Below are 13222 nucleotides of genomic sequence, written 5' to 3'. Positions count from 1 at the left end.
AAGTTTTGTTTTGTGAGAATGTTTAACACTACTTAAGAGCAAAGTAAAAAAAAAAAAAAAAAGCAAAAGCTTTTATTCTTTTTCCCTCACATTTAGGTTCACATAATAAATCTGCTGCAGGACAGCAAGTTTCACCACTTTAAGCCAGTAATGGACACTTACATTGAAAGTCACTTTGCAGGAGCACTTGCATACAGGTGAAGTCTGTACTTTTTCTAACTGATTTGAATACTGAAAGTTACTGATGTGCTAAGCAGAATCAATCATCAGATTAAATTAAACGGTAGCAGTAGGAATAAAATTTAATCCTTATATGAATGCCCAGATTTAGGCCATTAAAAAAGGAGTAAAATAATTTTGAGTTACCATAAAGGTTACTTGTGAAAGGCCTCATCTTGGCTTAATTTTGCCTGTTTTTCTTCATTGGCTTTCTTTATTTAAATGACTTTGACCAGCATTGGAGCCTTAACATAATTCAGTTACAACTGTGTTTGCTGTGTAGATCAGTACACTAATAAGCATCACTTACTATGCTGTACTTTGTATTTATTTTCTAGCTAAACTTTCATTAACGTGAATGCAATTTAATGAGACTGCAAACCAATTCATGGAATAGCAGGGGTAGTCTATGCTGGCAGAGACTCTTGTATCATAATGAGCTTATGTATCCCTGTTGAAATAATTCTACTGCATATGTGATGATGACAATTATTTCCTGTTCATTAGAAGTCTGTTAGGTCTATCGGCAGGCTGGAAACTAGCTGTAATATAGGGCTTGTAGTGATTTGCAAAACTTTGTGTTGTGGGTTTTTTTTTCAGTGTTTCTTATATGAAAGATTATTTTGCATTCTAAGTTTAAGTTAACTCTTCTTCCACTTCTGTGTTGTAATACTTTTTAATGTGTTATTCTAGAGATCTTATAAAAGTACTGAAGTGGCATATTGATCGAGTCACCGAAGTGGAGCTGCATGAGCACATACAGGAAGTACTAAAGGTAACAGAAATCTTCAAAGGCACCAGCAGGTTTAACTGAGGAAAAGGAGCACAGTATATGTTAATGGTGGAAATACAGTATTAATTCCAGGGAATTGCAGGCTTTTTGAGTGCTGTCAGTTTATTCTTTTTTATCTTTTGTCAATAAGGTGGTCAATGGAGCTTGCTATCACTAGACTCTGGAAGTCTGTGTTCCTTACTGAAGGAGTATATGCATGAGTAGGAATTGGATCTAAGAAATCAAAGATAGATTGCATTGGTAGTATTAATATCTGTCACAATAACAGAATCTAAATGGCAGACAAGAATGCTGACTTACTGGTTCAATCCTGACAAGAGGGAATTTGCTAAAAATGGTGATCTGGTAGCTCTCATCCTGTTTTGTACATCAACAGAGCACAGTGTGGAGACAGTCCGAGTTATACAAGATAATCCCATTTGGAACAGGAGCTGTGGTCTGGAAATAAGATATCAGTGTGGTACTCTGTGCTTTTCTAAGCTGCTGTTAACTTAGGTGTCTCAGTAATAACAAAAGGCTGTATATTTGTTGCATTCTTAACAACAATTTAAATTTTGCAACTTAAACTAAGCTTATATTTTGGCATTATCTTGTTAACAATTCACAGGAAAACATTTTTAACATTTAGCAGGCAGAGGAAATACCAGAACAGCTCAAAAGTTAGAGTCTGTTTCTTATGTTGGCCTTTCATGTTTATGTTCTACAGTTTTCAGTAGCCACAGACATGCAAGGATGCATTATGAGGGACAGTGCTGAGATTTTGCAGTTTTACATTTGTTAAATAAACAAATGTTCCCTAGTTTGTAGAGGTTTTAAAAGGCAAGGGAAGAGTATTGCTGAGTGCTTTCGTAATGTTAGTGTTTCGTTTGAAATATTTTTTTAAAGTGCCAAAATTAAATAGCAGTCTCCTATTTCAGACCCTTGTCATTATATAAATTATATAATCATAGCATTTGTTGTTTTTTTACATGAGTTTATTTTTATGAGTTATCTCTGATTTTGACATTTGTAGGCACAGGAATATATATTTAAATACATAGTTCAGTCTCGAAGATTATTCTCTATTGCCACCGGTGGACAAAACGAGGAAGAATTTCGCTGCTGTATTCAAGAACTACTTATGTCAGTACGCTTCTTCCTGTCCCAGGAGAGCAAAGGAGCTAATGCTTTATCCCAACTACAAGTAAGTTTGTGAGTGTGCCTTGATAATGCAATATAAATGCAATGCACATGCAATATAAAAAAATTGACGTTCCTTACCTATATTTCCAGGAAAGAAAACGTGCTTTTGTTAGAGCAAAATGACATTTTTAGCTCATGCTCATACCTTTGTCCTGTACTGTGAAATTTTCATATCACCAGCTTTTGAATATGCTTGGCAAAGATAATCCTGAATCTAATAAATAAAGTAAACCCAATATTAATTTTGATTTACGAACAGTTCATGTTATATTTTCGGCAATGCCAGTGGTTCAAGTGACTCAGAATTGCTGGGTACAAATAAAGGGATTTTTCCGGTTTATGCACTTTATAGCTTGTTTTAACCACACTGGACCTGAAGAATTTGAACCCAACCAAAGGCTCTCTGAGTTTTCCTTCTCTGCAGAAGACTTTAAATTTTGCTAAATTGTATCTTTTAGTACTCAGCTGGTATATATTTATTTCAGCTGACTACTAAAATTGACTAGTGCTACAGGGAAGAGGCAAAATACACAGGAGACAGATCTCTACATTAAATGTGGTAGATTTAGCAATGTAGACGTACTTCCTAGTCTTCTTCCCCTGCTTCTGTAACCATGGGTGCTTAAGATCTGTTGAGAATTACTCATTTCTTAAGCTCTGTAGAAAATTACTCTTCTAAGAAGACAGCAAATCAGAGAGAAAGGAGTGGAGAGATGGTTCTTCCATCTCTTATCACATAAGCAGCTGGAGTGAAATGTTTACAACAAAATTATATGAACAAAAGTGTTTGGAATTCTTCCTGGGTATCTTTAACCTTGTATGTCATCTGAGCTGACACCAGAGTGAAGAAGGAAGAGGTAGGAGTAGCTTTTCCCAATTACAGGATTTGGAGAGGAAGAAGGGAATGTCAGCTCTAGCTTCCTTTCTCTGGCATTGTCCTTTTTTATTTTTCAGTGCTTCCACATTGATTATATTCACCAATAAATTCCTAACCCTATTTTAGGATTGTTGAAGTGAACCAAGACTGCCACTGTTGTCTCACTCCAAAATAAAAATTGTCATCACTGGAAAAATGAAGGATATAGAGGCTGTTATATTCCTTATCTTGAAGCCAAACAACTCCTCCTCAAATCTTTTTGTTCTGGTATCATCAGCAGGCTTCTGGTATCATTTGAAAAAAAAATCCTCTCATGCACAGATCATGAGGAACCTGTAAATAATAAATATTTTTGTATTAAGTTGAACTTTTTACTTTCGGTTTGTCATGAAAGATGACAAACATTGAACAAATGAACAGTCATTTGATAATGCTTAAGGGAAATAGTCACAAGTGTAAGCCCATTAATGAATGTGAGGATATTTCCTCTGAAAAATCTGACCAATTTTAAAACTACCGACTGCCCTTGAAATGTAAAAATTTATATTTTTCTACAGTTACTTACTTGTCTATAGTTATTTAAATTCTATAAATATCAAACCTATACTGCAGTATCTGACATACCAGTTTTTTCCTCTTCCTCTAGGCTGTGTTTCTCAGCTCATTCCCATCTGTGTACTCTGAACTTTTGAAGCTCTTTGATGTCAGAGAAGTGGCAAATTTGGTTCATGATGCTCTGGGCAGCTTGCCGACAGTCATGCATGGGGATGAATCCCTTCAAGCTGTTAAACTTCAAAGTATTGGGAAAACTGTAGAGAGTCACCTGTACACCAACCCAGGTAAGGTTGCCCTGGGCTGCCTGCAGTACAAGTGAGCAGGTATTGAGGGGAATCATGCCCCTCAAAATAGTGCTTCCCAAGTAACAGTTCTTTAATCTCTGTTCTGTACAAGCTGCTTGATAACAAAAATACAGATAGTTAAATTTAGGGGTTACATTTTTAGAGACAAGTACTCATAAAGTACAGTTTTGTTTTGATCTTATGCTGGCTATATGTCCGTGAAAGGAATTTTCATTATACGTTAAAAGTAATTATAAAGGAAAAAGCTCTACTAATTTGATTTTTTTCCCCTCCTTTGGGAGGCAGTTCAGCAAACAGATTCTCGCTTACCCATTAAGTTTTATTTGTGTAAATCTTGCTAGTTCAGCACTTTTGATCTTCTGTTTTCTTAATGTAGCATAAAAAGCCTATACAGATGCAAGTGATACTTGGGTGTTTATTGTATATAACAATATGTGCTACATGGAAGAAAAAGTGCTGTGTGGTGGTGTCATCAATGTTCTATTTTTTTCAGTCCTAAGTAACACACATAGAAATGATAAAATATTAATTTTGAGAGGATTTAATTTTGTAATAAAAAGTGTTAATTTGCTTACTGAAAGTACTCTTGAGAGTTGTTGGCGGATGGAGTTCAATAGAAACATTAACTTTTACTTAGATCATTTAAAACATTTAACATCTAAGGACATTTTAAAAAATGCCTTTAATGATTGTACTTTAAAAGTTTGAGTTCAAAGAAGTGCGATCCTAGCTACTTTGCTTCTTTCTGGTTGCAAAAGCAGGTTACTCTTTCCATTGTGAGTGTCCACAGCAGTCTCCTCCACAAGAGTGAGGTCTCCTTACAGCTGATTGATCAGGCCTTCAATACGTTAGATCACTGACATATTCATGAAGCAATCTTAAGGACACTCTAACTTATATTTTGTATTTTCCAAATGCCCTTGTGGTAGGTAGCATTCATTTCCATTTTCTTCCCATTATCTTGAGGTCAGCCTCATCAGAGGATCTAAGTGAATGAATGTAATTAAAGAAAGTTAGTTATTGGCACATAAGAGACTCTTGGTGACTTTCTTAGAACTGTAAATCTAGATTCAGATGTATGAGAAATTTTTTTGGTAGCCTACTTTTGTAAAAGTGTTTGCTTTTCATTGAAATGCAGTTTCACTACTAAGAAGTCGTCAGAATTGGTTTCAGCTATAGAAGCAATGAAAGTTGCATGTTAAAATTTACATGGAGTGCAGGTTATACACAAATTGAATATAAATTCCTTAAACCACAGGGCAAGTGATGTGAAAGACATTGGGCAGTAATGTAAGCTCCCAGTGTCCATGACGGAAATCTTAGGCAAATACTTGTACAGTGTAATTTCAGTCATCCTTGAGTTGAAGGGTCTTGTGGAGATCAGGGTCTTGGTCTCTTTCCTGGTAATGTTTTCTCTCTTTAAATATATAAAAATATAAATAGACCTTCCTTAGTCAATCCCTAGAGGGAAGTATTTTGAAAATCCTATTGAGAAAATAAATACTGCACTAAGCCATGTTAAAGTGTAAAGTAAACCATACATCCTAACATGAAGTTGAGGCTTGCTGCTGTGAAAATAATTGATTTCTGCCTCACAGATGAAGATAATGAACACTTCAAACTGCAGTACTAGCTGACACATTGGGACTAGATATGGAATGCAGAAAATAACTATTTGTTCAAACTCCTAAAAATGAGGAGGGCATTTCTTCGATAACATTTTCTATTTTGTGGAGCTTGCTGAGAAGCAAGTGAGAATACGTGAGCATGGGAATGGTATGCATTTTGTGCTGCTAAGGCTTGAACAACTAACACATTAGCTCCCACTGCTGCGGAAATCAACTGACACCGCATTTGTGCTTTTGCTGAAATCTGGAGGTATATTGGGTATATTATTGAAAACATATGTCAGACATGCCAAGGTTGATTTAAGATGCCCAAGCACAGATGTTAAGTGCAATTTCAGTGCACCTGGTCTCTGCCTACTTCTCTTTAGAGAATGCAGGTGTCCCATTGGTTATATATTGTATTTACTGAAAATCTGTGGATAGGAGTCTGAAGTGTCTCTGTTATTGAGGCTCTGGCTTGAGCCTCTAAAATACAATGGAAACTATTTTTAGCAATTTTACAGTTTAGACTACAGCTCTTCTAGTAACAACTACAGAGATGTTAAAAGATGTCAACAGCAGTTTTGTGCCAGGCTCCTATGAAAAATTAGCAGGTAGCACTGTACTTCTTTGCACATTTTTCCATATATACTACTGTGTAGTAAGCTACATTTGGTGTCTAAAAGGTAACAGATGTTGGTTTTCCTGCTGATAAAAACTAGCGGTTTTATTTTTGCCTCTCGGTCAGTCTTCCAGTTTGCTGGTATTTTGGGTGTATACCTTTGGATGCATCCCTGTTGCCACTTGTGGAGTGGCCAAATTGGTGACCGACATATATGCCTGTACCCAGAAAATTTTCTACCTTTGTCGTTTCTGATACGTCAGTAGTCTACTATTCTTGTTCGTTGTCTTTTATACATTAGGTATCGTTATAGCTTGCTTTGGGGAAGAGTTAAGGCCAATAACAGAGAAATGCATCTTGAACCATATCCTTCTTGATGTAGTTAAATGGCAAATAGCAGACCAATAACTTTGTTTGTTTCTAAAGGTACTGATTGGAGCTTGTGAATTTAATAGCTAAGAAAACATGAAATGTTTAAGTGGGACATCTAGGTCTCTTCCTCCAAAGAGAAAGAATTTTATTGGAATCACTGTGGATCAATTCCCAGAAGAGAGATTACATTAGTGGGGTAAACAACTAGAAAAGGAAAACATCATAATGATTAAGTCTGTATCATAGACCAGTTATAGTGTGGATTGCAGCTCTTTATCTCATGGTAGGTGTTCTTACATATCAGAAATACGTCTTAGAATATGAGGATTTGGACCTCTATTCAAGAGGAGCTGGGTAAGACTTTCTCTATTAGTGAGGCAAACTGTTCAAGATAAATAAAGGAGGAATTCAATTCTCTGACCATTTACACTATAATTATCATATATGCCAAAAATTAGAAACCTAGGAAAAATGCTGAGTTGTTGTCTTAAGGACATCTTCATGTGTTTATTTAATTTTGTTCATATGAAAATTTCTGTTTAATATAGAACGTATTTCTTACCTGCTTTTTTATTATTTTTCCTTGTTTGTCACTGAAATCTACTATCAATAGATTAGAAATGTGACAAATCTCTACTTATTTTCTTTCTGAGACTGACTGCTTCCCCTAGTCTGTCCCCTTGAATGAGTTTATTTGAGAATTGCATCCTGTGTATCACAGGAGAGTGTACGTGTTGGAAACTATGTTTCTGTAGCCATTCAGAGGTGAATATCTAGATGCAATCAGTAAGAATAATTTAATATCTTTGAAATAGCTCACAGAATGGATGTTATTACATGTTACACTTACTATTGAAATGAAAAAAAAAATGCTAGCAAGATTAGGGAAAGATACTATTAACTGATAAGGAGGTTCAGGTTGGGAGCTCAGTATTATGTTTTCCCTCTGATTCCACGAATTTTTCAAAAGGCTCACGACTTCTTTTTAATAACAGTTGTAACATATTTTAGTGCTCATTGCAAGCTACCATTAACACACACTTCAGAAAACTGACTCAAATTTTTCAAAATGTAAAGACTTTATAAGTTGATCCATAGATTTTTCTTTTTTTTTTCTAGTACTCCAGGATCTTTTTCAGATTAATTAGTATTTCTTAATTTGTCTTCCATAGCAATTTATTATTCCTTGGAGTAGTCTGTGTATGTGTGCTTATACACCCCAGCCTCTTGGGGAAGGGGTGTGTGTATGCATATAAAAATCAGCCTTTATTAGCAAAGACCAGAAATTATTTTGTAAAAGCCATGCAAGTAATTCTTTGCATCTATGGCACTGAGGAGTTTCTCAGCCATACCCATGTTTTTTCTGCAGCAGTACAGGCAATTTTGAAAGCAGTTCTTCATAAAGGTTTGAAAAATGACTGAGAACAGTGACATGTCAGTGCAGTTGCAGAACAGGGATATAGGTTTGGTTTGGAATTGAAGTGCTGACTTTGTTTGGCTTAAGCATTTTCTTCTCCTACGTCCCCCAAGTACAGTGGTTCTTCCAAGCAGGCAAGCATAAATTGAATAGGTGCAAATAAAACTATCAAAAATAAGAGCAACTTCCTCACTTTTCACTGTTCAAGAGCTTCTCACTGTTTATTTAAAGATGTCCAATTAGACTAGTTCTTGTTCCAAGTAGGCTGAAGTTTTGACCATCTGTTCAGATGTACTCATTGAAATGAATATCATCTTTCTAAGCTTTAAAATACACTGGAGTGCAGAAAACTTTGTATGTCTGTGCAGGTGCTTTACCATTAACTGAAAAGCAAGGGGGAAAGTTGTGCTGTGGGTTAAATGTTTAATGTTAACCTAGCTTTCACAGGAAAGGCACAAGGATTGCCCAGAGTGGTCTCTCTTTCCAGTCATGCCAAGCACGAACTTGAAAAGCTCAATGTCATATTTTTTTCTCTCTTTCTGTATAATATTTGCAAAGGACAAGTATTAACATTTTAAACAGTCAGCTAATTTGGCTTTCTGAACAGAAGAGAAATTAGGACAGTGACTGATGGCTAGGAGTTCTGATTATTGCACCATTCCCTGCACTCATTAATTTTATTATACACGGTGGCTGACATTGCAGCTGGCAATTTTTAAGGAAAAAAATAACCTGAGACAAGTGGTGTATGCAACGTTCTCAAAACGTACCTGCATAGTCCTTGGCTGAGCCTGATCAGAGGTGAAGATGTTAGCTGTCCTCTTCTGTGTTATCGCCACATCTCTCGTCTAAGAGGTCTCTCCTCTAAAGAGGTCAAGACAGCGAGGTGTATAGGTTATGGGCTTACAGGGAGTATGTACAAAGCTGTGTTATATGTGGTTGTCAGTTCAGTAAGAGGTACTGTTATCTGCAGTATATAGTTGCAAGTCATAACACGTTTTTTGCTAATCCACTTGATAAACCAAATTTTCTGATCATTTTATGGAGCTTTTGGAAAAATGGGACAGTCCAAACTGTTGACTGAGGATGCTCAGCTATACCTTAGACACTTCAGGCTATACAATATGGAAGTTGATTATTTACAAGTCAGGTGTTGCCACACATAGTTTCTTTGGTCTTCTAAATGGAGTTCATAATGCCAGGCTTGTATGGAAGCATTCTGTGCAGTGCACAGAGGAGGGGGCACCTCAGAAAATGAGGCATCAAATCCTGCAGGTGCTCATCAGGATGCTGCCTGGAATTAATCAGGATGAAACACCTTGGTACAGGCTGCTACAATTTTCTCCTTGCCTTTTGGGCTAAGGGATTGGAGTTGTAGCTGCAGGAGGACCTGAGGACCTGCTGTCCTCAGAGGATCCATGGCCTGCAGGGTAAGGCTCACAGCAGCGGTGTGTGAAGGAGGTACCATAACTGCTCTGTGACAGATGTGTAGCTGAGTGGTGATTCAACTATTGGCCTGGGAATGGCAGACCAGGCCTAGTGCTTTGTCCACCTGGAGTCAGCTTCACATCACGTATCTCCCAGGAGAGTACCCTGACCGTAGACCCAAGGGCTGTTTTACAGAGTGATCCCTTCATCTCTGCTCTTGAAGATGTATTACCATGTGGTTAAGAATTGAATACATTTGGCAAAGCAGGGAAAAAGGAGTTGGCTATGTAGCCTAAATGTTAGGTCATTTTTATAGGAATGGAGAGTCCTGTTTTTTGCCTCAGCTGCAGGCATTAGTTCTGTCCATTTCACCCATCAGTAAGCAATGAACAGTGTTGGCAGTGGGGTTCAGAAGGTGGTACTTTCCTAACCAGAGCTCTGCTGATTAGCCCATCTTCCTGCCCACTCTCATTTTCACCCAATAGGTCTTACAGTGGTTGGGTCGGTGGCAGCTGTGCATGTTTCATGTCTCAGACTACCTGGGGCAACACCTTACTATGCTTCTGTTTTTTAGGCAGACTAAGAGAAAATGCCTTCTTGGCTTGGTTGAGATGCATCAGCTCTACCGCAGGCAGATAAGGACTCTTAATCTGACCAAATCTGATGAAAACCTACGAGATACCTGCAGAAACTAGCAGCCACTGGATACAGGCTGATTGTTCTCTGATTTGGGGTTTTAGTACTACTGGTTCCAGATTCATTTATGGCCTTTCACCTATTGTGAAATATATTTGTTTATATACTTTTCTTCAGGAAGAAAACATTTATTCAGAAACATCTCAGCAAATGCTAAGCGTGAAATACCCATTCAAAAACAGCAGACAAGGTTTTTTTGAAAACAAGAATATATTTAAATAGTTTGTACAAATCAACTTGTCCCTATGATTTTGCTTGTGTTATATGCATAATTAGACAGTGAAAACAAGGGAATAATAGAGAAAAACAAGATAAGTGCTATATTTCAGCAAATGAAGGAAACATTCAATAAATAAAATTCCAGAATAAACTTAATTTTTCTCCTTCCTGGAAAATGATAGAGGTGTAATATTTGAAGGGAGAAAATGTATTTATACAAAGATGAAACCTGGAGTTTTTCCTGGTTGGAAAATTATTCTAAAGGAGAAATTTTTCTGCTAGATAAATTTAATTTTTAGGAAATAATTACATTACAAAAGGAACTGAGTAGATGTGTATATATTTAGATAATGTAATATAATCATCTTTAAAGTTTTAATAGAGGAAATAATTCAAGTATACTTCTATGAAAGCATCTTTTCTCAATTAAGGAAAAGATGTAGAAACAAACAAACAAAAAAATGAGAACAGATAACACCCATTCCATTTATCAAGTTGTAAATAGGTGTTGAATAACACCTTTATAACAACTTTAAGAGTTAGGACTTTCCCCATTTAACATTGTCTTCACTTATAAGAAAAAGAAGCAAGAAGAAGTAGCATGTTAATGAAGTTCTTGCATCATTTTGAGAGAATTCGGGACTAAAAATAGCACCAAAGAGCTGTGTTTAGAAAAGGAAATGGTTAGAGGAAAGGCAGATTATTCAATGTAGACACCAGTAGTCTAAATTGCTCATACTCAGTAGGAGTGAGGAATCTGGAAAAGCACAAATCCTGAAAGAAGTCTGAAAGTACTGCTGGTCCATAAATTAGGACTCATTTGCAGAATAACAAAACTTCAAGATAAAGTCTGTTGTGACCTTAACATGCAAAGGGATCCTGTCACATAGCAGGAAAGGCTAGAGCATAATTCCACATCATTTTGAATTTGAGTATTATTGTGCTATGTTTCTTTCTGCATGGTAATTATATATAATATAATAAATAAAATAATAAATATATAAAATATATAATATAAATAAATATATAAATATAAATAAAATATATAAATATTTTAATATTTAAAATATATAAATAAATATATAATTTCCGTTACATTGCACACAGTGGTGTTTGTCTCTGTCCATGGTACAACATACAGCCTTTCCACACGTTGTTCATTCTTCAAATATTTGCTTTTGGTTGTTATGATATTATGATGTAAAGGCTTCCACCTATCAAAACTGTTGGTTTAAGCAAGTAAAACTTTTGCTTATCAGAATTAGAGCTCTGAACAGAAGACTTATTTGTATATCTGTATTAAAACAAAATGATTCTGCTAGAAGCTCCTACTCATAAAAGTTTTTGTTTATTTCAGATTCTCGATATATTCTTCTTCCAGTAGTTTTACATCATCTCCACATGCATTTACAAGAACAGAAGGATCTTATAATGTGTGCACGTATCCTTAGCAACATATTTTGTCTCATCAAGAAGAACAGCTCAGTAAGTAAACAGCATGTCACAGCCACGAGGTACTGAACTTCTTTATATGGCACCCAGTAATGACAGAAGCTGGACCTTGACCAAGAGCATTTTAAAGAATTCTCTGTGTAATGAGTCAAACGTAAATTTGATTTCTCAGGCACCTTTTCTTTCCATGAAAGAATACTTCAATTGTGGCATGTTATTTTTTGCCAAGCTTTGTCTCTTTTTGAGTGTTGTGTTGGACAGAAAGAAACCTCCACTTCTTTGTAGAGGTATGGGCTATTTATCATGAGCTGTTTAGTCATAGGGGACACAAAGATGATATAGGGAAGGGATTAGTATGAGTATTGCAGGAATTGTACTTAGGGATTAGTTGGTAAATTTTGTGGCCTGTATCTAATGTTTGTGTTTGCAAATTCATCTGAGAAAAATGCGTGAGAGCTAGATGAGGTAGGTCTGTTGCAGGCATGAAGATGATGGTGAAGTTCTGACAGGCAAAGGGATGTAAGACAACAAGAAATAAATGTAGCTTGTATTCAGTGCAGTACGTACAAACCAAGGCTGGCACACCTTACACTGTAATGCATTGGCGAGAACTGTTGTATGTTTCTTCATTTCATACTACTGTTAGAAATTAAAGTTTCACGGTCACTGATTTGGTGCAGATGTGACCTGCAGCTTTGGCACTGCAATGTTCTTATTGCAGCTGCTCCTGGATTAGTGTTAGTACCCCTTCACAAGAGAAAGGGGTGGATGATTAGCATAGCTGTGGTTTTGGACTAGGACAAAGCCTGGTCTTAACTTCAGGAGATCTTTAATTTGGATTCACCAAGTTGCTCTGATCATGAACTCTAGAGAAGTATGTAGCATAAATTGATGTCTACATAAAACTTTCTCCAGTGGGCAGGATACACAAATGTTATTTTCAGTAGTCTTTGAGTGACAGAGTATTAACAACTTTCTGACTGCCACTTGATTTTTGTGGATCAGTTCACAATATTATTCCTTCTGTGGTGATCCAGATAATTCAGAGGTTGATGAAACAAGTGAATTTAAGTGACATCTCTTTGAAAAGTGATTTTTTTTTTCTTTTTCTGTTGGCCATTCTAACAGTAGTTTGTACATGAGTTTTGTACATCTTGAGACAGCAGTTCCTCAGTACACTGAATATTGTCTGACTTCATAAGTAGCAAAGTTAACAGTTGATTGACACTAGATGAAGTGACAGAGAACACGGCCATGACACTAGACTCAGCTTGAGTCCAAACAAGAGTTTTGAGTTTTGTTACAAATCATATGCTTAGGGTGTGTAGGAAGGGAAAAAAAATCTCACTCCTACACCTCAATGCCGACAAAGTTGAATGATTCTGTTTGTCAGCTGAATTTTAGCTTGGTTGTGTGCATTTGATTATGAAGTGTTTCTTTCTGCAAAGAAATGTCATCTTAAATTGTGGATAAAATGG

At 36.3% G+C, this 13222-nt stretch overlaps 1 protein-coding gene across 5 annotated transcripts in view; it reads left to right on the top strand.

Annotated features, from left to right (window-relative positions):
- Positions 1-13222, top strand: part of DOCK4 (dedicator of cytokinesis 4) — a 247923-nt gene that overhangs the window by 163360 nt on the left and 71341 nt on the right. For all 5 annotated transcript variants that reach the window (XM_068669485.1, XM_068669481.1, XM_068669483.1 and 2 more), the window contains 5 exons: positions 97-197; positions 913-994; positions 2025-2195; positions 3718-3910; positions 11650-11777. In XM_068669485.1, the coding sequence (XP_068525586.1) occupies positions 97-197; positions 913-994; positions 2025-2195; positions 3718-3910; positions 11650-11777 (675 nt within the window). The remainder of the gene's footprint in view (positions 1-96; positions 198-912; positions 995-2024; positions 2196-3717; positions 3911-11649; positions 11778-13222) is intronic.

This window comes from Anas acuta, chromosome 1 (genome assembly GCF_963932015.1).
Source record: "Anas acuta chromosome 1, bAnaAcu1.1, whole genome shotgun sequence".
NCBI classification, from domain to species: Eukaryota; Metazoa; Chordata; class Aves; order Anseriformes; family Anatidae; genus Anas; species Anas acuta.
The sequence above is the reverse complement of the archived record's forward strand: the minus strand, read 5'-3'. Positions and strand labels throughout refer to the sequence as shown.